At 38.0% G+C, this 24,385-nt stretch overlaps 1 protein-coding gene across 1 annotated transcript; it reads right to left on the bottom strand.

The window, feature by feature from the left end:
* Positions 1–44: 44 nt before the first annotated feature.
* Positions 45–20,749, bottom strand: LOC145772394 (uncharacterized). The gene is made up of 10 exons (XM_082584271.1): positions 20,284–20,749; positions 19,235–19,458; positions 18,079–18,366; positions 15,610–15,832; positions 10,124–10,352; positions 7,957–8,167; positions 5,772–5,956; positions 3,918–4,044; positions 2,957–3,062; positions 45–334 (listed from the first exon to the last, which is right to left on the bottom strand). The coding sequence occupies exons 1-10, from the start codon at positions 20,747–20,749 to the stop codon at positions 258–260; spliced, it is 2,136 nt and encodes a 711-aa protein (XP_082440397.1). The 3' UTR covers positions 45–257.
* Positions 20,750–24,385: the final 3,636 nt, after the last annotated feature.

Raw genomic sequence — 24,385 nt, 5'->3', positions numbered from 1 at the left:
CAATAAAGTAATGCACCACTATATTCACCTTTGCCTGTGCCGTTTTATCTTTTACTGAGTTATATACAAACGTCCTCCAAAATACGCTTTTATGGAAGCTCAATTCATTTCAAAAACGCTGAAGACTAATCAAGCTTAGGCTATTTGTTTTAACCATGGATGGTTTAATGTTAAAGGTAGCCTACTCGGCCTACATAGCCTAAAAACACAATCAGCCATCAAAGTTCTTTAGGCTTTGCTTTCCTTGATATCACTTTTTAAACAGGTGCTGTTCTGGAATCACTGGCCGTCTTCAAAAAAGATTGGCTTTCATCATCAGTTTTGTCACTTCTTCCTGTTTTGATAAGCATATGTGGATATTATTATCAATCAGGGATATTAGTTTTTCTAAAAATATAGGATTATATGCAAAAAGGAATATCTTATAATAATATGTTGTTTTCAAGACGGACTAGCCTACCTATAGTCCGTCTTGGTTGTTTTCCATATCTCTCTTCAGAATTCAGATTCCAATAAGACGACATTGCGATCTGTCACTCATGTAACCAAGCCTATGCGAATTTGAAATGTGCACGTTGCTATAACAGGAGGTAAATTGACCAATCTCACATCAGAATTTCTCATTTGTAAGATTACTGCCTCTGCTGCAGCGACCTTCAGATTGAAAATAGCTTACGCTACCAACGTGGTGGTTGTTACACCTAGGGCCGTGTTAACCGCCCCCCCGTACCTCGGTCGGGTGTGAAGGCGGGGCACGACTGATGAAGGACTAACTCATATTTAGTTCGTGCAGCGTTTTCCGGCTTGTAATTTCACAATTTTTTTCCATTTTTGTAAAATGTTTTCGCTCTCTTCGCTCGCTCAACCACATTTCCTTCATAAATGATACAATATTCTTTAGTAAACTAACCACTGCTCACTCAGATAGCCAAGTTAATTAATGATTAAATTGATCAATTTCAATGTAAATCGAGATAGTTTATGAAATGAAAATGCTATCGGTAAAGGTGGGGACACCACAGGTAAATTTTTGAAGTTCTGGTCTGCTGAAAGGCTACCCAACACTAGGCTATAAACATTTAAAAAATAAATTATTTAAATCCTTCTGTCCTCAGGTGCTTCTTATTTACTCAACGTCTTTTCTTGATACGTCATATGATGCGTCTTTGCCTGGTGTAATTTAAACGCCATGTGATGTGCCTTTCTCCTATGTTCTGCCGTTTCATTTTGCGTTTCGTTTTTCAATTCAGTGTTTAGATCAGTTATTCATTTTCATTGTAGATACGATAAGCAGTTATTTTTTGTTACTTGATAAGGGCTAACGTGTGTATGGCCGAAAACGTTTGTAGCTTATAGTTTTGTTCAAGTTTAATCGATTATGTTAAATGCCGTGTGGTTGCTTGGTTGTATATGTCTGTGGTTGAAGAAAGTGACCTATTTACCAAAATTGTATCAAATCCTTCTGTGGTTGTGAATAAAAAAAAATTGAAATGGTAGGCTAACTTAAAATTTAAACAAAACTTCTATCCCAATCCAATTTTAATTTGATAAATTTGTTTACATAGCCTACAGAGTGTGCATAGCCATCCGAGTCCCTCCCCCCAGGAGCAAATGCTCCTTGGGCAAAGTGGAAAACATTAAATCGACTCCGAACCGGTGTTGGACGTACTAAGTCTGCAATGGTGGAGTGGGGCTACGACACGGGCCCTGCTGTATGTATCTGTGGCACCGAGCCCCAAACAGCGGACCACCTTCTTGTTTGCCCTCGGCTTGCCACCCGGTGCAGTAGGTGGGACCTGTCAGTGTACAACTCCGTTGCGGAAGAATGTGTCAATCTGTGGTGTATCAACAAACTTTAGAAGACTCGATAGAAGAAGAAGACAGAGTGTGCATAAAAAAATTATTTCTCCAATCAATGCCTAAAAAGTGACCAAAACAAGATTTTTTGTCAAAATTTTCTGGGGAGCAAGCCTCCTACAAGCCTCCTACACCTCTTTTCCGTTTTACTTTTACCGACGTTAAGTTGGGCAATGTTCGTTTATCTTATAGGCCTAAATTTTACTTATTTATAACTCTGGTCCTTCCCCAACTTTTTTCTAGATCTGCTACTGCATTGTCGGCATAGCATATCAACTGTATTTTTTCTGTAAATCTTAAGAGTTGTTTATGCTTTGCTAGAATGATGAATGTAATTTTTTCCTCACAATTAAAGAATTTGCGGCCCTAAATACTTTTTGGTCCTATTTTTAAGAGCAATCACTAAACACTAGTAAATTTCGGGAAGGGGGTGGAGATGGTGCTCACACGACCCTGGTTGCACCCACCCCAAGAATGTCACATAATGGCTCACGTAACCGCATGGGCTAATAGCCAAATAAACATGAATAGATTGTTTAAATTTAAACGAAAATTAGAAAACATGTGCAAAAAAATTTACTAAAATTGTCCTGGGGCTAGTCTTGGGAAGTGAACAACACAAAGTTTTCGTGTTTTATTCTTTCTTGTTAGATCAGTCTTGCAAAATATATTTCATTTTAATTCTATCACAAGCTTTAGAAACCAGCAACACGCAAATCACCACTTGGTCACGTACCACAACAGGCGGCACGTGTCCATGTGCCCCTTGAACCCGCTACTGGCTGTGTGACCAAGTGGTTTGCGAGAAGAAATGTCGGAAAAATGTTGGTGGAAAGAATGTCGGTTGGACATCACTCCAGAGCACGCAGCTGCTTCTAGACAATACACTTAATGACATGCAAAATTAATGGGACCACGTGACTGGTAGGCCTATATGTCCCTTTGCTGCTTCCTGCTGTCTGTTGTGCTGCATCTGCAATCACAGTGCACTCTAGCCATATTGTCGAAATGGGTATAAATAAAACATGATTATCATAATTTTATGATTAAACCTACGTAGGTCTAAAATAACTCTCAAACATTAAAAATCAAACAAAACCTTCGTTGATGTCGAGTTTCTTTTCTATGTCACGATCCTCCTTTGGGTTCTTGCAATATCTGTCATATAACCGGCACATCAAAATAAATGACAGTGCTTCCATAACCTAAAAATTCGAAAAAGAAAACTTAGGAAGACATAAGAACAACGTAGAGACTGCAGCGTAGATCATTTTGAAGTAGCCTATATTGTTTTTATGCTCTGTTATTTAGCCCAAGGTGGTTCAAGACTGCGGTCGTTCAAGACTGGATGCCGGCCGCATGCAGCCCGCGTGCCAGGGTTTGGACCAACCTGATTAAGCCTATCAAGTTTTACTAAAAAACGTGTACGTTAACCATCTGTTTTACACTCCATTTTTTCATCAATGAATTCAACCACGTTTTGTTGACATATACCTGTAAATGTTTCATTCCATAACATTGAAAATAATTATCATGAATTTTAAATAACCGATCAAAAGCGATTTGATACTTTTTTGTGCCCTACTAATGTTGGGTAACACAGAAACAACAAAAGACAAGCCAGGAAGATAAATGGAAGTCTCGGCCTTTGGGCCAAAGTAAACTAGACTTCATGAACTATGAAATATTCCATTTCATCGAAAAGTTTTATTCGATACCACGCGTTCGATCAGGAAATTTATATTTAAATTTATTAGGCCTGCGTAGCCTAATTACAGACTATAAAAGTTTAATCGTCTGATTGTAGACAATTTTGGTAGAGGTGATTTTTGTTTAACCATAAACATATACTTTTAATAGCCTATAGCTGAAGTTTTTTTTTGACGTTGTTTGGAGGCTATTGAGCGTGTTACATAAAATTAGTGGATCAAGTTTTTTAATTTGGTTTGCCAGAACAGGCGGTTTTTCGCTTTGTTCTGCTCCTTCAGATCCACATGACTCTAGTTTGGTTTGTTACGGTCGTCCAGCTGAGTATGAACATGCAAACCAAGCCTACTCACTTGAAAGAACATGTACGAGAATGGCACCAGCAATAAAGCTCCAATAACAATAGGATCAAAGGACAGTTTGAGAATTGTTGCACAAAGCACAGCATTTTGGCAACCGGTTTCAAGAGCTATGGTTCTTCTGTAGATAATAATAAAAATAATTGTTTTAACGTAGCTAATCTCTGTTTGCCCTCCAACAAGACACAAAATTAACCAAAAGCTTAATTGGAAAAGTCGTTCCCAGCATCTTTTTTTATGTTTGTATAATCCATGAGAACTGTCTTTAACAGATAGTAGTTTGTATAAACCCTTAACTAAACAAAATTACACTTTAGATTGGCAGGTTAACTTGGTCATATATTCTAAGCTTATGGAATAGAGAGCCATGTTTAATGAGTTTAGAACGTGAGCGTCTAATTTGTACTGCTTATAAGTGATGTTCTTCTTTTGTTACACCACCCCCAAGATGTCTAGAGATAATTTTCAGTAGTGCTGGCTAACACAGGGTGATTTGAAGAGTTCTTGGATTAAGTGGACGGGAAGGCAAGGAAGTCCAATGTTTGTGTTCACATTCATACGTGCCATTGAGTGTCCTGCCTAAACAGCCGTATGCTCTTAGACGATGTTAAACCGAAGCCCACTGGAGTGACGCACAAATACCTTCACCAGGCGACCTTACAGCCAGCACTGCTGGTGTGGTAAAACTCCAATTGCTTTTTTACTTTGTTTTCGTAACACACTGCCAATACACGTTGTGTATAACATAATATTCTACTTCCTCGACTTGAACATTTCCACACGTCAGATGTTACTATTTCTACTATCATTTTATAGAGTTTATAAATTCAGACCCAATTAGCAAATCAATTTTTATAACGGTTTTTAATTTCTGTAGACGCTGAATCAATGTAAAAAAAATGCGCACTGACAAAAGATATGAAATCGAATTGCCAATCTGAAATTTGAATAGGTCTATTTATTTTGAAGATTTATTTCGGAGTCAGTAGGCTACAAATGAAAAATATCAATAACGCATTCAGCTGATTGGTTGGTTTGAATTTTTGATTCTCGGACTGAAAAATTTCTGTTACAATATTTCTGATAGTTTTGGATATTTGAAGAATTTTGAACTATCGACGCAGGCCCAGTTACCGAGTTGGTAGAGCTTTCGATTGTTGAGTCTTTTCAATATTGTTCTCTGAGAAACATTCCATCCAATAGGTGCCTCTGAGTGAAAAGCAAGTCCTTAGCCTAATATACGTAGCGTAAGCGCACACTCTGAGAGTCGAAGCAGCGCTGCTTGATTTTGCAGTTTCTACGTGCGCAAAGTTGAGCGTTAACCAACTGAGCTACCGAGACTGTTTTCAATTTTGTTTTACATAGGCTAAGCTGTTCATAAGAATTTCAGATCCGGCTTTTGTTTTCACAAAATTTAGGCTTCTGCTGATCCGAATCTTGTTTTTCAAAAATGCCAAAAATCTTGTTCCAGATCCAGCTCCGCTTTGTGCTCATTTCTAATCCACAACTTGTTACGTCTTAACCTACCTAGTGAAGTTTTAGTTCAAGTAAACTTGACGCTAACTCTTGATAAAAATATATATGAACAAATTATATCAAATCAAATATAGTTATTACTCTCTAACCCATGACAACCTGTTTCTCCTTAAAAAGGAGGATCATCAGAAGGACTTATTCAAGTAGAATTTTATGAACAAATTATAATGTAGTGTAGGCTAATCAGTTCCATGGTCTGTTGCTATAGTAGACCAACTTATTTAAGTATTTTGCACTATATCAGAATTTGCATCTAGGATTTTCACTTCGTAGCCTACTCTTTGTTTCATGATAATAGTTATAGATGTTCACCTGCACTGAGGATTTTCTCTTGCAATCCGAGATAATAAATATCCAAAACTGTAACCAAACATAGGAAGGATGGCACTGCAAGGTATAACCGAGAAAGGAAAAAATTTTGCAAAGGCATCTTTAAACAGCACAAGAGATAAAATCATGGAAGTAAGGAATCCCACAGGCGCAAAGATAGCTGCGATCTAATAAATAGTGTCATAACACATGTGGCCTTAGATGAAATATTGAGCTGCACAAATAAAAAATGTCAATCTACAACGTCTAGCTTTGCTAAGTTGCCTGTTTTGTTCACGAACCAGACAGCAAGATTTGTCATTTTCACATTGACATGTCATTGTCAAAAATGACGTATTTTGCTGTGTTGGGCCTTCCGCAAATAATGGATGTTCGATGACGAAGCGACAAAACAACATTTAAAATGCATCAATATTTATCTTTTACTTCATTTGATAAAAGTTATAGGCTAGACTCTTTTGTTTTCTATTCTATTTAATTTTACATGTTACGTTTCTTCATTAGGGTTATAGGCAAATTGTTCGTAAGCAATTGTTCGTAAAGCAATTATTGTTCGTAAGCAATTGTTCGCAAAACAATTGTTCGTAAACTGTTTTTCGTAAAATGAAATCCGTAAAACAATTCTTCGTAAAACATTTCTCCGTATACATCAAATTTTAACTGCATGCACAAAAAAATGCTTTAGGAAAAATTTTTTTACGAAGAATTAATTTTACGAACAATTGCTTACGAACATTTGCTTTACGAACAATTGCTTACGAACAATTTGTCGGACACCCTTCATTAGTAATTACGTAGCAATCGATTATATAATTTCGCCTATATGATCTCATTCTTGTTTTATTTCGTGGAAGTACTGATCTCGAGGGTTGTACTTTGGTAACCCATGTAAAGTTTAGACTACCTATCATAGCGAATGATTGCAGTAGGTTATAGCTTAAATATTAACGTTCATCATTCATCAATCATTATGATATACTGCATAGGGGCATTACAACCTGCCACATGACCTTTAGGGGAGAGTGGGGTTAGTTGGAAGGCGGGGTAAGTTGAAAAATTATCATTTTTTTAAATCTCAATGACTTTCTTAAATATTTACTGCCACCATGTGATGTAGTTTATAAAAACACATAATCCATGTTCGTTTCGATTTGTTGAGTCAAGTTATGCCTGCTTGGCAGACAATTTTGTATTTTCTTACTTTCGAAGTAAAATTTTTGGCGTTTTAAGAAACATCTTTTGCATCGATGTCGTTAAAGATAGGCAGAAGTATTTTGGTGTGTGTCAGCTGTAGGTGTTCTACAACACTAAGCAATAAACAAAAGTTTAGTCAAATGCACCATGCTTGAAAATTTTAGGAAAATAGTTTGTCATATGCTAATGGGGCTAGTTGGAAAATAGTGGGTGGGGTTAGTTGGAAAATGTTTGATACCAGTATGACGATGTAATATGATGCGAGTATATCGTCGTGGTATGATAGTACGTGGTATAAGCTCCAATGTACTTGTTTTGAGCAAATATACTGGCAAAATTTTAATTTGAATAGCTTGGAAAGTGCAATATATACGGTATCACAAGTTTTAAGAATGAGTTTATTAAAAAAACGCTTTTACGGTGATTAGGTATAGAATTTATTTTGATTTTGATTTCAAAGCAAGTAAACATATTTGCTTACAACCCCATGTAAATGTTTGTTGGTGGAAAAAAAGAGTATCCAGTTAATTAGTGTGCAGTAAACTGACCTTTTTCAACTAACCCCAGGCATGGGGTTAGTTGGAAAATCAATTGTATGTTTATTTATTTTAAATTTGCATTAAAAGTTTAAATTGACTGAATACTTATTTTTAGTTGTATGATAGGGGACAACAAAGGTGATAACTTAAGCCGCTTCAAGTTGTCAGGTTATGCACCAATTGTTTTAAATTCCACTTTAGAAGAAAAACTTTCCAACTAACCACAGTCTCCTATAGCCTACTGTTTCAATTTGATACCATACATAGAAAAACTACTAATAGTAAAGACAAAGTGAAACTGTTCATCAGGCATCAAATAAACTGACTTGCATTCTTTTGGTGGCTGTAGGTCTATAGTCATATGACTATATATCCCATAGTCACCACAAGAACGCAAGTCACTTTATTCAGAAAAACTACTTTTAACTTCTTACTTTGTTGACAACAGTTATCCAGGTTGGGCGATAGCGTCGTATTACCATTCCAATACTGACAGGGATTATAGTCATAATGAGATTGATCACTATTTTGGCAAAGGGAATGACATCTCCAGTGTTCACCGGAATTATGAATCTTGCATAAATGAAGATAGACAAAGGCATAAGGCCTAGACCCAACACTGATGAGCATGTTGTCATCAGAATGCTGCAAAAGTTAGCAGTTTATTAATGTCATGCAGTGTTTTGTAACTTCTAATCAGGTTGTTTATTTAAGATAAGATTGCAAGAAAAATTAGAATAAATTCATTAATGCGTCAGCAACAGATTATTTCTCCTTTTTCCTTAAAAGTAAGTTAAACTTTCCCAATAAGCAGAGGTGGGCACCCGCTACTTTTAAAGTAGCGCGCTACCCGCTACCGCTACTTGGACCAAAGTAGCGTGCGCTACCGCTACCAGTTTACAAAAGTAGCGCGCTACCCGCTACCGCTACTCGGACCAAAGTAGCACGCGCTACCGCTACTTCTTCCGCTACTTTTGTCTATAATGACACTAGGAAACACTCTTCAAGTCCCTAGTGAGGCAAAAATAACATTGAAAACGAATGTTATCATTCGTTTACACTGTCATTTTATCGTCGTTATAGAAAACACATTCTAATGGAAATGTATTGTTACACATCTTTCAAAAACACGATCATTTCAAAATGAGAATCATTAAGTCCTGCCGCTTTGGCTTAAGCACTTCTTTTCCAACAGAGAAAAGTCTCTCCACCGCCGCACTGGAAGGAATGGGGGTGTTGTATTTAATGAACAGATGTTTTAACTCGGTATTCGAAAAGCTCAAGGACTTGCTCCTGTCCGAAAAAAAGGCGTCCACAATTGCTGTTTCCTTCTGCACTGACGTTTCACGGGATTGCGCCAACACACCAAAAAATTCATCCTCGGAGTTGTGACTTGTTTGTTTTTCATTTCTTTATCCTGCATTGCGGGAAAGCGGACTTGAGCGCTATGCATCGGTGCACGCCTTCCGACGTACACCTGACCCACGCCACGCTGCAGCCGACGGCGATGTCTGTTTCCTGGTTGTCTACTCTACTTATGACTTAAATTTGGTACTACCCATTACTCGAAATCGGTCACTGGATAGAGGCAATTATCGTAAAGTTTCTTGCCCAGAGAAACAACAGCAAGTGCGGTGGCTGGAGTCGAACATGCAGGCTCTCGACTGCAAGCCCAACGCGCTAGCCACTCGGCCACTGCTGCCGACACTGTTGTTGATGTCACTCTTCTCGGTATAAACATGGCTTGATGTCTCCCGCAACAGTCGAATTACATCTGTCTTGACATTTTCTCGCAGTGCGTCAGCATCATCCGTGGAAACGTAGTGCAGAAATTGTAGTCACGAGTCACGACGTCTTGAAGGAGGGATGAAGACATGATGCCATAACGCATTTCATTTCGTTGAAGCACTTGTTGAATCGTTTCTTCAACCCTTCAAGGACTTTCACTCTCAACTCCTCACAGGTCACAAGATCACTGATCTCGGTCAACTTCTTCCCGCAAATTGTAATGGCAAGATCGCAGCTCCACACCCGAAAACGGGATTCCCAGAAGACCGAAACTTTGCAACCAAACCGATTAAATAGGCTATATAATTTAGCTGCTTGGCCACGCCAGCGTTTCCAAAAAAAACGAGTATTTTTTTCACTTTAAATTAAAAAGTAGCGGGTAGCGGGAGTGCGACTGAAAAAAGTAGCGCCTCTCCCGCTACCGCTACTTTGGAAAAAGAATAGCACCGCTACTGCAACTAAAAAGTAACGCCGTTACCGCTACTTTCACCAGAAAAGTAGCGGCGCTACAAAAGTAGCGCGCTACTGTCCACCTCTGCCAATAAGCAGCCTATTTATTATTCAAGGAAAATATCTTTCTTTTGTTTGTAGACCTGAACTAGTTTAGCCTATGGGTAAAAAGGTTTTAAAAAGCAACTTTAACAATTAATTTAAAAACAGAATTGCAAATTTTGTAAATCCGTTGGTTAGAGTGTATCGTTGGGGCGCAATGCTCATCCGATTGTAATGCCCGCAAGATAACTGATCTAAAAATTCCAATGCATAAAAGCCAATTTCATCCAGTTAAAACTGAACAGTTTGCAATCGTCATACCTTAAATTCATATCTCCTCTAATTAAAAGCGCTAGCATGTTGGAGACTTGTCCTCCTGGACTACATCCACAGAACAACACAACTAAAGACGCATATGCCGGCAAGCTGAAAGCTCGAGTCAGCCCAAAGGAAAACGCTGGCATCATTACAAATTGGCCAAATAAAGCAATCAATACACCTTTCGGTTTTTTGGCATGATTCATAATTTGCGACAGTGTCATTTTGCAACCTGCAAAAAAATTAAATTTATTTGGCCGAAAGTCCCAGGTCTATGGAAATAAGTCTATTGATAATTTTATTTTGCAAAAGTTGACTTAAGAAATAAGAAAAGTTGGAAACCCAAAAATACTGGATAAAAGTGATGTTAAGAAATACAATTAGGCTACAACTTTATAGGCTATGTTTTTCTGTAAAGAAGAAACTGTAGCCCCTACATTTGATTGCCTTCATCTTGTTTAGGAGCTCGAGTTTTTGAATGGGAACTTAAAAGTAGCCTACTAAAACGTTTCAAATAAATCTACAGTACATCAAATAACACGAAGTTTTCTCCGACAAGTTTTTTTTTTCTTTATTAGAGGTGTGCCAAGGAAATACTGGCGATGCCTCCATTCGTTTAAAAACTGGTAATTTGGTAACAGCATGTATACCGTAGAGGCGTAGACCAAGAAGTTAATGTTACTCTGATGGAATAAAAGTTGGATGCAAGTGCAGAGAGAGACTAAAAAACGCAATGTGCAGGGCCGGATTTAGCCTAAGTGCTGCCCTAGGCAGATGAGAAAAGTGCCACCCCCCAAAAAAATTTTCGATGGTGAATTTAGATTTTTCGATAGAACACAGGCACTTGTTCTCGTTTGTCCTCAATGCACCATTTTTATAAAACTTCATGAAACTAAAGTTCTTTCGTAAACTAGTCTTACTTTTTGGCTTGTTTACATGCTTTAAGCATCAAGGCAAGTACACAAAATAGCCTGCAACTTTTCCATCAACCTAACATTGACTAAAAACATTTTTTCTAGGCTCCTTTAAATTTACTAACAGTGAAATAAACCGAACAAAGATTAATAAAAATTGCACAGACAAAGCCTAGTCCTCCATACTAAGCGAGACAGATAACTAAAAGAAACGCTAAGCAGCACATATTGTTAAAAACCAATCAAGCGTGAAGTACTCTAGGGGTGATGACTTGCCATACATGACTTGCCGTAGCCTACTGTTTATAAATGTGTGTGATGTGATAACATATTTATTAATTGCTATATCTGAATATATCTGTTGTAAATTATTATATTCACGTACAGTATTATCAATGTAATATATTCGTATATTTTGCCGCCCCCAATAATTTGCCGCCCTAGGCAACTGCCTACTCTGCCTACTGGTAAATCCGGCCCTGGCAATGTGTATGCACCAGTCCGAGATTACAACGTACAATAGCCTACTTGGTTTATTTCAAAAATTGAACAAGATTTTGTTTGACGCGCTAGGCTGCAGCTGTGTGATGCACAATGAAGAAGATGATTTATAAACATTAAAAATCGCGAAATTAGTCTTTAGATGTTAGTGAAAATCCGCTAATGGACTACTGTTTGTGACACTTCGGCGGCATGCTAGCTTATAGCAGAGAGACAAAGCCTGATAGTAGGGGGGTGTGTTATTTGACGAATTTCACGATGGCAACGTGGTACGGTGCTTAAAATATGTGGAGTAGTATCAAAATCCGGAATAAAAAAACAATTATCATATTGGACCACCCTAACCCCCATGTACATGCCCCCTGAAAAGGGAGTATCCATAAATTCACCAAAATATGAGTTTTTAAGCCTTTTCACCAAACGACGTGTATTTTGGCGGTATTTATGGTGCTCCTATAGGGGTTTTCGGGGTCTGTGAGTTCAAATATGGCATTAGAAATTACCTCTAAAAATCCAATATAATGGTAATCCAATATGGCGGCCAAAATGGCGCTTAGAATGGGTACTTTCGTAAAGTTTAACCAAACATAGTCATGTAATATGTCGAATTATAGGTTTTCGGGGGCGTAGAATACGAATTCATGATTATTTCAAACGAAAAATAAGCTGATAACAACATATTTTCAAACTTATGATGTATATGTAATTTAGTATAAAACACAGTAGGCCTATTCAGCTTTTTGTTAGATTCATGCCGTCAAGAACAGAATTTAAATCAGTCATCGTAACATCCGCTTTGCAACTCAAATTACTCAGGTAAGCTTTCAGATTGGCTCCATAAGCAGAAAATGGCAACTTTTTATGGTCTTTCAATAAACGAAAAATGTCACTTTGTTTTGGAACTGAGAGTACAGTGTCACGGGCGTATCTGATCTTGAGGTATAACCGCTTCTGTTTCTCAATCTCTGTTATATTACTATTTAGAATCTCATCCACATCAGAGTCCTTTGTAAAAGGACCGCCTTGTTTTTTCAGTACCATGAGTATCATAAACAATTAACTGTAGCAAGCCAGCCATCTTCAGTCTAGTGCATTGGATACCGCCAGACTTGTAACAAAGGACTTGCAGGACTGGTGAGCAAATACTGGTATTACCCTTAAATCGTGGCAAGCGATAGAACAGATGATCCTTACAGTTATTGAAGAATACAAAGTAAGGAAGAGTAAGAGGAATAGGTCAACAGATACAAAGCCAAAAAAGGGGAGTTTTTGGCAAACACGAGGTAGACATTTTGGACTGGAAACAGAGCTTGGTAGACGTTTTCTGCTACTGGCTTGTAGACACCACATCCATGAGTTGATTGGGGGGCATCTTGCTCAATTGTGTATAGCCCAACCACATGATCCAATGAACAGCTGTTCAAGCAACTGGTGAACAATTGGAGCGAATTGAACCACAACTATATACATTGATCGAGGTGACTGCTCCATAAAGAGAGTTGACAGGCTATATACATAACACCATCACCTTCCTTCAGGCATGGATCGAGAACAGCACCAAGGAGACTCTTCAACACGACTACCTAGAGGTGACAGAACTAACACTGCTGTTTCTTGGAGGGATCGTCCCTGCTAGTCGGAGATCCATCACCATCAAAGCTCCTGGGACATTCCACCATGCCCGTTGGATTAGCAAAACTTTGTACACGTTTAAGGTGGCACTCTTCCGATGCCAGCTTGGAATGTGTATGCACCCGAAGAATTGGAAGAAATCACCACTCACCAGTCTTGCTGTATTCTTGGCAATCTTTTACACGAAAGCGTAGTTAACGTGCAGGAGTGCTGCTGATGCACCGTCGAATGACCTGGTACTAATGAAGAACCCCCTCAAGGCAGAGGCCAGTATCAGCAAGGACCCAATGATGTGGCCTGCCAAATTTTGTTGTTCTGGCCTTTGTTGTTCTGGCCAGACAGAATCTACAAAACCATATATGGTATCTCTCAGAGAGATTGGTCTCTTTGGCACTCTTCTCAGAACGAACATCATCTGACAAACAGACGATGAGAAATGCTATGCTGATTGCTGAGGTACCATAACGCGACAGACAGTACACAGACAACAAAACAGGAGATGCCAGCCTCATCAATTGGACACAAAAGCCCTCAAAGACTTCATTGGACATGACTCTTGGAGCATGTTTGAGCTCTTGAATATTGACTCCAGCTTTGTCAAGCTGCCCGTTGCACAATGGACCACCTCAGATAACTACCGTCATGGCAAGAAAGTTGTGGCCAACCTCCATGTTGTCCATGACGCAGCAAAGCGGGCATTGGGACTCACCACAGATTTGAACAAAAATAAAGCGTCCAAATGTGAAGAGCAGCTCGGCTCCAGGCACTATACAGAGTTGTGAAGGGTGTCCGAGAGAAGCTGCATGGACTGGCAACGTCATCTGAGGTTGTGACAAAAAAGTCACTGGCCTCCATTTTGTACAGTTGGGACTAATATGAATGTTTATTGTATGAGTTTGTATTGTGTACTGAAGTTACTTGGAAGTAATTGACTTCCATTGGTCAACAGGGGCATGTAGCTTTAGCAAGCACCGTGAAGCGCCTACAACGTAATGACAGAGCCATGGTAAGATGGACCTGCCTGGTCAAACCTGAAGACAACATCCAGCTGGAGACTCTGCTATCAAAGCTCAAATTAAAAGATATCAGTGAAGTCCTCCAATTAGGCAGACTGAGATGGCTTGGTCACGTTGAGCGCAGCTCAAGCTGGATCTCACAGGTCAGATGTGTCAACACCGCAGCACAGCGGGGTCAAGGTAGACCAAAACTTTCTTGGGAAGAACTTGTAAAACGTGACCTTGTAGCCCTTAACATGGACTTTGCCAACCCAATAAATCGCGAGGTGTGGAGGGGAAGACTTCGTTCTCGACAGACAGATGGACAGGCCACACCCTCGACATGAGGATTAATTCATGGCCTGTATAATCAAAATTGGTTGATGATGATGATGATGGTACATTTCGGGATAACTTATTTTCATTTTGTTCAATAATTGACCATAACTGTGAAGAAAATATGTTTTTTTATTTAAAAGTGGAATTAATTTTTTCATAGACATCGTGTATAATATGTTCCATGCTCTTTGGCTGTCTTTTTTGCATATTTTGGTACCAAAATGAGCCCTGACAGTCATTCACAGATCACCACTTTAGTCAAGTTGCTGTCTTGCCGGAAACGGTTGCTATGGTAACGGACTGTCTGACCGTAAGATGTCATTGAAAAATAAAAATTTTATCATGGGTTTGCTCCTGATACCCATTCACAACTTTTAAGTGACTTACAACTTCGTAGTATAAATTCTTAAAAATAATCCCTTTTTTGGCCCAGCCTAATAAGAGTATATTGCAAAACACAATGCAAAATAACAAGCATAATTCATCAGTATGAACATATATAAATACTCAGTTAATTTCATTGCGCATGCCAGGAAAGAATAAGCCTACTTTTGGAATCAAATTCGTATTCTACGCCCTCGAAAACTTATAATTCGACATATCACACAACTATGTTTGGTCAAAATTTACAAAAGTACCCATTCCAAGCCTCATTTTGGCCGCCATATTGAAATACCGCCATATTGATAATTCTTAGAAATTTTCTAATGTCATATTTGAACACACAGACCCCGAAAAGCCACATAGGAGTAAGATAAATACCACCAAAACGCAAGTACAGTGGGTGAAAAGGCCAACAATCTCATACTTTTCTGAAAATAGGGGTACCTTTTATTCAGGGGGCATGTACATGGGGGTTAGGGAGATCGTATGTCGAATTTTCATGAATATTCTAGATTTTGATACTGCTCCACAAATTTTTAGCAGCGTACGGTATGAATCGACAATTAACACACCCCCCTACTGATAGTTACACTCTTGCACATCAGATAACCGCATAATCGGTCACAATAGATAAGTTTGTCAAATTCATCATGACATTAACAACGCTTTTCTGTTTGTTACCAAAATTAAACATCGTATATCATTCATGGCGAGTTGTTCTCACCTAGTGCCATCATAACGGTGACTAGAACAGGTGTCAACAGAACTCCAACCACTGCATTGATTATTTTGTTTCGCTTTGTTTTCAAGAGGTTGTAAAAAAAATAAGACGAAGGGGTCATAAACTTCTGAAGTAGTGTGTCATTGCTTTCAACTTTTGTAAGAATTTCTGTTTTATTTCTTCCGTTAAGTAAATAAAGTTTCAATTCCGCAGGAACCGGTCTTTCCTGCAAACAATCAAAATAAGTTGCAATGTATTTAAACTTACTTAACCGCTCATTTGCCAGTTTTTGCAAATGTGTATTTTGTTGATTTGTTTTAAGAGATGAGTAACTGTAAGCTGTTATCTACTCTAGTAGGTTAAGTTTGTATATTTAGCTAGGTCACAATTTCAGCTTTCTACTTCGTATTAGGCACTTCATCCTCTGTTTTTCTATTATAACGACTTTTAAAGTTAATTTCATTACAGCACCCGGGGACTTTGAAAATATTAAAGCATAGTAGAACCCGTTACAAATGATAAAATAGTGAGTTATCAATTTAAATCAAATATAGTTATTACTATCTGAACCCCAGCCTGTTTTATCTAAGTAAGGATCATCAGAAGGACCGTATTCAAATAGAATATCCAGTGAAAAAATGTTGTTTTTATGAATAGGATATTTTTACTACAAAAATTAGTCGATTGTGGTTTACAAATGTTTGTCGCAAACCTTGTACTGTATATTCTCTAAAGTTCTAAACGGTTATAGGTGAATTGTTCGTAAACAGTTGTTCGTAAAACAATTGTTCGTAAACAATTGTTCGTAAACAATTGTTCGTAAAATCAAGTCTTCGTAAAACAATTCTTCGTAAAGCAATTCTTCGTATACATCAATTCTTCGTATAGGTGAATTGTTCGTAAACAGGTGATAGATCAATATTGTTCGTGAACAATTTTTCGCAACAGCAAGGTTTGTCTTGCAATTTCCGATGAAGGTGCTTAAGCTAATGCAAGTTTTCCAGAACAACCAAGTTACGACGACATAAACAAATAAGCGCAATAAAAAAGCGCATTTTTTTGTCATTTATTGAAATACAACAATTGTCTGTGTGTTGCTCTCGCTTGATTGCAGATATAAACTTCCAAACATCTGGATGATTTGCAGATACCTGGAACATGAACCCCCTGTGCCATTCTTCAATGCTATTATTAGTTTTGGAAAGGCCACTGAGGACGCCATCATAGCAGTTCCACATTTGAATTGCAAACATTGGAAGACGGCGCCCTTGACGACGGTCTGGGCGCCCAACCCAAGTGTCTTCAAAGTAGTCTATTACCGGCTGAGCAACATCTGGTAATTCATTCCCATCAATAAGAATGTCAAAGGCCCGGCTGACTTCATCAATAGGCACAAAGGCCAAAGACGACAACATGCGCAACCTCAGAGCAAACTCTGCACTTGTCTCGTATGCTACTGCTCCTTCAGGCCACTTGATTGCGTCTTTCTCCAAATGCACTGGCACAAATGGAAGAAACAGCCACGGTGAGTTGAAAGTGGGTACTCACTGCTTGCTGCATTGACCATGGCCATCTCAAAGTCAGTCATGATTCTCTCTGGAAGAGCAACAGCAGGTAACAACTCCTTGATCTTTTGCAACAGATGAATGTATGTCCCTCTCTTTTTCCTTCAGTCCGTGTATTGTGTAAAGCTGTTCAAACAGTGAAGGCACTGTCTTGAAGGTGCCATCAGCATACCAGTGCTTTGAACAGGCAAGGAGCTGCAGATTTCTTTCAGTGGCAAAGAGGACCATACGGTTATCTGCAGGCCCAGAATCATAGGCCAAAAATGTTACAGCAGCAAACATTTGCTTGTACTCTACGTGAAGCACAATGTCACGGAGAGAACGTGGGATTGCTGGGCCTACATTTTCCTTCAATCGCACTTTGGTGACTGTCCTTTTCATGCTCTGCACACTTGGCAGTTTTGCTGCCGTGGCTTGACTGAGTGCAATAGTTTCTGCTGAGACTAGAATAAGTAGTTTCTTGCCCTTGTGCGTCAAGTGCACTATAATCTTTGTAATAAAGCTGGCCACTATACAAAAGTTTTGGTTTTCCTTTTTCGCTGCTAACAAACTGTAATGCCATTTTGAATCAGGGACTCTACACTCTGTCTGCTCGTCTACACTCTACAGCACGTCTGTAAGCACAATTAGCACATCTCTAGCATATAGGTTACCCTAATTAATTGTTCGTAAACAACTGTAACTGTTTAAAATAAAAACTGTAGCCTAACTTTTATGAACATTTGTTTACGAACAATTAGTATTACGGTCAATTGCATACACGAAGAATTGCTTTACGAAGAATTGTGTTTACGAAAAATTAATTTTACGAACAATATTGTTTACGAACAATTGTTTTACGAACAAATGTTTACGAAAAAACGTCGGACACCGTTCTAAACTATGTAGCCAACCACTAGTAGGTTACCTGAAGCATATTTTGGATCTTTTGTGGAAGCCAAGATTTTAAAAGGTCGTTGTCTTGAAATAAAAGATCAATTATCTCAGTTTTGTTATGGCATCCGCTGAGTATAGAATTTTCATTTTCATCGGATATTGTGCCATCTTGGATCAACTTATGAATCACCACGGAAAGTCTGGACAAAGTCAAATCTCGATGTCGTCCACATTCCGCTACAATACGTTTTCTTGAAATTTCTCCACAGAAAAAGTTTTCCAAAGTTTCATTTGAGAAATAACCAGATTCAATGAGTTGCTGAAAATATAGATGAATGCATTAAGCTTTAAGCAAAGGTATTGTCAGCGCAATAAAACATCAGTTTGTTTCAGCTGGTTTTAAATTCAACATTAGTTGCTACATGTGTCTAACTGTCTATATAGGGTTCGAAGTTTTGCATAGGTCTTCCATTAGCTTACTCTTTGTCAGTAATGGACGCAAAACAATAAGCTGTACGCCGTTTGTTATAAGCTGTGGAAAAAAGCTCCGATCCGATAGCTCAGCTGGTTAAGGGCCCTGCCTTGGTATGAAAACAAACTGTAAAAGCAAACGGTGCTGGTTCAACTCTAAGGGTGTGCGCTTGTGTCACCCATTTTAAGAATTGCTGCCCATTCAGCGACACATAGTGGATGAAATAATTCACAGATAAAAACACTCCAAAATCGGAAACTTCACTCAATTAATCTTGATGGCAGTACCTTCGTTAGGGGTTGAAAGCTTCTACAAGAAAGCAAAACTGTTCGGATTAAGCTCTCAAAAAAGCTTTCTTGTTCCAAAGATAAATATATTTACAATCAACTAAAATATGCAAAATTAAAACAATAGCCTAGTGCTATGTTTGACGAATAAACACATCGATTTTAAGTGAAAATAGATCGACTGACAATTGACATAACGAAATTCTCATGTAGCCTAAAATTTTTGTTACGTTTTTCATTACTTATTTCTTTTGCTTGATTTTGTTGGACTGATCTTGAGCAGACAAACGATTTCAATGGTCTTAGCTTTTCTGTAACTTTAGTGTCTCCCTAGCCCTGTAGTAATAAAACTATGTTGGCCTAAGTTTGTACCCGCCATGGTAGCCTATATCCATATAGTTGAAAGTGAAAATAATCATAAATCCTACTTTCCGATCGATTTTCATTCCTGTCGAGTTTTTCATGTTTTCGTTTTCAAAGCAGTTTGACGGAAATACTTTTTTAGCCACTGCTGTTTGCAATAACTTTTCTTTGAGCTTTTCAAGCAAGAGTTGTTTCTCAAGAACCGTTTTCGACGTTCCAGGTGAAGTCAATCCAACTTCTTCAAGTTTTGACACTTCTTTCATATTTGATGGATCAATAATGTTGAAACCTGGTGGAAAAGAAAAGTGAAAATTACTGAATTAATGTTTTCATAGATGAGTTTTAATGAAAGTTTTCAAAAGAATTCAAATATTTTTCTATTTTAAGTTGCTGACAGGATTTACATTAAATTAAGAATGCGCCACAACAACATCGCCTCTTTCATTGTAAACTTTGGTAAGCTACTGTATAATTGTTTCTCTTCAAACAGTATAATCAAATATAACCTATACCATTGCTAGTTCATTTACGTAGCCTACATTGGAAGGAAAGGTCTTCTTATGAACACGTTAGAGTCCGTAACTTTAGTATAGATGTCCTTTAAAACAATGTTCCTATCTTAAAAGCCTTTCCAAAAAAAGTCCTCCATAAAAAAACTTTTATCTGCAGAAATTGCATTTACTGTATTTTAAATAACTATGTTCTTAAAAGAAGACAGTTGGAAAATGTGGATGCATTTCATAAAAATGTTTCACTTTAAGAGATATTGAACCATAGGCATACGAAGCCGAGCAACGTGATCAAGTTTAACATCTTCAAGTTTATTACATTTTGAAGATGTTAAACTTGATCACGTTGCTCGGCTTCGTATGCCTATGGTTCAACAAGACAAACTCTCTACCGAAGCTCTATCATTAAGAGATATTGTTTACAAAAATTTCATTTAAGTGAAAGATTTTTCTTTTGGGAATGTTTTCCTGGAGATATTTTTTCTACAGTCTCAAATTTTTGGGAAAATTTTTCTGTGAGCATTTATAATTTTCATTCGTTGCAAGTCACTTTTTTTATGCACAGGTAAGTTAATGGACTACTGCTCTACTGTAGCCAATGTTACCTATGTCGCATTTGTTTGGACAATCGACTTTGCGTGCAAGATTTCCCGTGGCGTCAGAGATGACTTTGCAAGTGGGAATATGAGGAAATCCTTCTTCCACAAGCGTACGGTTTATTTTTTCTATGGTTTCTTTTTGTTTTAGTCTTTCATCCAACAAGCAGACCGTTATCTCTGTGGGAAGTTGACCACTGGAGATATAATCTTTTATCATTTTCTTGATTGACTCCAAATCACATGCAGAAGAAACCTCTTCATCGATAATTTTATTTTTAATACTTTGGGTTGTTATTGGACGACCCAGAGATAACGTGTCAGTCACGATTGTCGAGTTTATTTTTGCAATATCGTCTGGTGTGCTTGTTGATGTGTTTGAGTTTTCTTCACTTGAGCTATTTGCCGTCCTGTTATGAGATCTCAAGTTGTCAAAGTTTTTCGTTTTCACATCTGATAGTAAGCCAACGTCCATGTTCATTGTTTGACCCAGCATGCTTGATCGATCAGTAGTCATTTGCTGGTTGTAACTGACGCTTTTTACGATATTAAATTGGTGAATAAGTACAAAAACTATCAGTAAGTTGTACAAAATTGTACTTCTGCTCAGTTTGACCATCATGTAGGCTAACTTACTTCGTAGGCCTATCTGTTGTCAACGTTACATCTCAGAAAAGTAAACTAAAAAGCCAAAAAAATGATTAAAATTTCAATAGCTATGAAATCGCCTCGGCTGCTAGTTGGCATGAGCAATAGAAATATAAGTTTTCTTTTTGAGAAAACAAATAGCTTAAGTATACAAGAAAAGACTTTCCGTACGAGAATACCACATGTTGATCTTGGCCTAACTGAAAAGGTAAAAATATTTGCTAGCAACAATAAAAAAACGCAATTTTAAAGAAAATGAGTACAGTAGGCCTACGTGTAGATTGAATAGATAGGGTTGTTTGCATTTGCTGGGCCTTGAACAAAATACCAAAATATTCTGACATAAGCATCATCCCAAAAATGTAACTAAATCATCAAAACCTCTTTAGACGTAATGTAGCTATCGCTCAACGCTCTCAACTCATACATGCGTGAACGTCGTATTTCTATCAACCGATATTGGATGCTCTATTAAATTGAGAAGATTTTTTCCTTCGAATTTTATTTGATTACGTCGCCTCGTAACGTCAATTCCATCGCAAGTCTTCCATTTAACGCTTGAATCAATATAAAAGTCACTGATTTTGCTGTCTGGGATTGTACCCTACTAGATTACCAGACCGCGTAGGTCTATGCCTAGAGGATCTTTACAAAGTTGCAACGCTTTGAACAGTTTAAGATTCAGATCAGGAGAATTTGTAAATAGTCCTTTTAATCTGTAACCTATACCGCTCATTTCTAACTTCAATTTTAACTAACTTGATAGAACAACAACTTCTGATACGAAAGAAGAATAATTCTAACTTGTGTTGTTCTCGTTACTGATAAAGAAATAGTTGATGGATTGACTGATAAAATCGTTTTTTATTTTTTTTTATTTATGTGATTGTTCTCATAAGCGATAGCTTGCTTGCCTACATGTACGAAAAGAGCTAAAATTCTTCCAAAAACTTGGCTGAAATCACCACATCGTACCTTAGGGCTTAGGCTATATTGTTGCCAAAACAGTGTTATGATTGCCGTAAGCAAAATGTTAGATTAAAATGCTCAGCAAAATTTAAATCGCCTGAGGTTTTATATTGGCCAACTGCGTGTTTGCATTTACAACAGTAAAATTTATTTCCATTACAAGGCAACTAACCAATGCTTACCACTTACCAGGTTGCTCTTGTGTGCTCCATCTGACAGTAACGTATAAAAAAGGCATCATCTCAGCACAGTGACGTAGCGTGACTCGTTTGATTAGAGAGAGGGGCACTCTAGTTCTAGAAGCAAAAATATTTCACTTGACATAAAAATTTAACTTTGATTTAGGAAATTTTTGATCTATACCTATATGACATTCGAAAGTTTACCCATTATCCAATAAACGCATTTGTAATTAAACCTTGCTATCTTTGTCGTTGTAACTTGGTCTATTTGCTAACGTATAAAATAGTGTTTCTTAATCTTTTTCACGCCAGGGTGCACCTGTAGATCTCTGAAAATGAGGCGGTGCACCGAGTGAGCTGAGCGAGCAATTTTGTTAGTATTTCGGGATTTCTTTTGCACTACATATAGACCTCATAATTGTACTGTATTATTTTCAAAGTAGGCTCCTGTATGCTCATATTGCCAGTGCCGGATTAACCAAGTGCGGGGCCTGTAGCAGATTGATTTGATGTACAGATAATGACTGGGAAGTAATTGAATATTTTATAGATTTGACATTTTGTGATTATACTGTAGTGTAGCCGCTCTTGGCCCATCGTGTTTCGCAGATAAGCTAGTTTTTAATTAACTTCAATTTTGAAAATGATCTCTCTCCAGTACAATTAGTTACCATCACACATAGATAAATGCGTAACAAATTGTCAATGTTAGGAAACGTGGTGTCAATATTGTCTTCTTTAATCGAAGTGAAATAGTTGAGTTATGGTGAGGAACAATGATTAATCAATAGCTTTACGAATTGGTGTATGCCTTGCGACGTTACTCCAGCGCAGATTGTAGGCTGTCCAATACTGCAAGAAAAACTTCCACCGGGAATCTGTCTTTAGTTGATATCCATTGCATCTCAAACTTAACGGCCACTGCCTACATTCTCATTGTGCGTTCGATTTTAGACAATTCTTCTTGTGCTTGTTGGTCGGTGATCCGGCACTTGAGTCAGCTTCTGCGCCTCTGACTTAAACTTAGCAAATTGTTCTCTAAAAGTCTGTAGGATCCTGCCATAGAGGCACACAACGCTGAAGCAATGTTGAGATTTTGCCGCTTTGTTTGAAGAGAGGCTTGACTTTCCTGGAAGGGATCGGGTAAGCTATTTCAAAAAGCCACTAAGATTCCAATTTCGAGCAACTCCATTTTCTCGAGGAGTCCATTTGCTTGCTGTCGACATTCTGTCTTTTGCACTTAGTCATTTGCAAGTTTCTCTTGGGTCTCCTTTTTGAAAAGAAAACGTTCTTTAATTACGTTAATGGCATCAGCTCTTCCGGACCATCGTGTTTCAGAGAGCTTCTTTAGCACTCCACCACCTGAACACTCCAGAACGGACCACCAGTGTGTTGAAGCAGCAAAGAATAGCCTACATAACTTAGATATTTTCAACGAAGTCAAAGAACTGAACTGTTTCTGGACACGATTGTGCAGCGCATACACCAACTAAATTCAACCAATGAGCATAGCATGGAACATATTCTGCAATAGCACCATTTTTTTTGACAAATGCCTTTGAGGCCTACTCCGTTATATTTCCCGCTCATGTTGGACGCGTTGTAGTAACTCTGTCCAAGGCAATCGGCAAGGTTGATACTCTTCTCACTGGTGTACAGTACAGTCAAATAATCTTTCAAACAACTAGTATCGTGGGCTCGTGGCACTCGATCAGGCAGTTGCCTCCAGCGGAAATTACCGGTTTTTAAAGTTTACAATAATTAGGAAGGGATAAGACGTTGGGACTAAGTAATTTAATCCTACAACTATAATATTCTCCCATGTCATTCCAGTTTGCAAGCCAAAAATTACTTACCAACTATGTTCAACAGTTTTTGCAAAAAAAAATGTTTTGCTCACCAAGCGCGGGGCCTTGTGAAGCGCGGGGCCCGTAGCAGCTGCTACATCTGCTACTATAGTTAATCCGGCACTGCATATTGCTCAATAAGATAAGCCGAAAGGAAAGCAAAAAAGGTAAATAAGGTTAAGGTTAAAAAGGTTATAAGAACCAAAGATTTTAATGTCGTAATAATTTCAAACTATAAAAACACACAGCACAACCGTTGGCTGAAAAAAAGGCCTTGACCGACAAAATATAACACCATTTGATAACTGAGCTATCCATTTCTATTGATACTGAACTATTCGTTTTCAGATTCGGAGAATACATACTTTCTATCTCTAATTCTAAAAGTAATTGGCTGCAGATTTAAATAAAATATTTTTTCGATTTCCTTGCGACGCGCCTGTCGACCTTTTATTGCGTACCAGA

Source organism: Aplidium turbinatum, chromosome 6 (genome assembly GCF_918807975.1).
Source record: "Aplidium turbinatum chromosome 6, kaAplTurb1.1, whole genome shotgun sequence".
NCBI lineage: Eukaryota > Metazoa > Chordata > Ascidiacea > Aplousobranchia > Polyclinidae > Aplidium > Aplidium turbinatum.
This window is presented reverse-complemented; position numbering and strand designations above follow the sequence as displayed.

Coding starts and splice junctions, on each gene's coding strand:
- LOC145772394 (XM_082584271.1), bottom strand. CDS start 20,749: ATGGACGTTGGCTTACTATCAGATGTGAAAACGAAAAACTTTGACAAC. Junction 10,353..15,609: donor CACCGTTATGATGGCACTAG/GTGAGAACAACT, acceptor ATTTTTTTGCAG/GTTGCAAAATGACACTGTCG. Junction 5,957..7,956: donor GGATAACTGTTGTCAACAAA/GTAAGAAGTTAA, acceptor ACTATTTATTAG/ATCGCAGCTATCTTTGCGCC.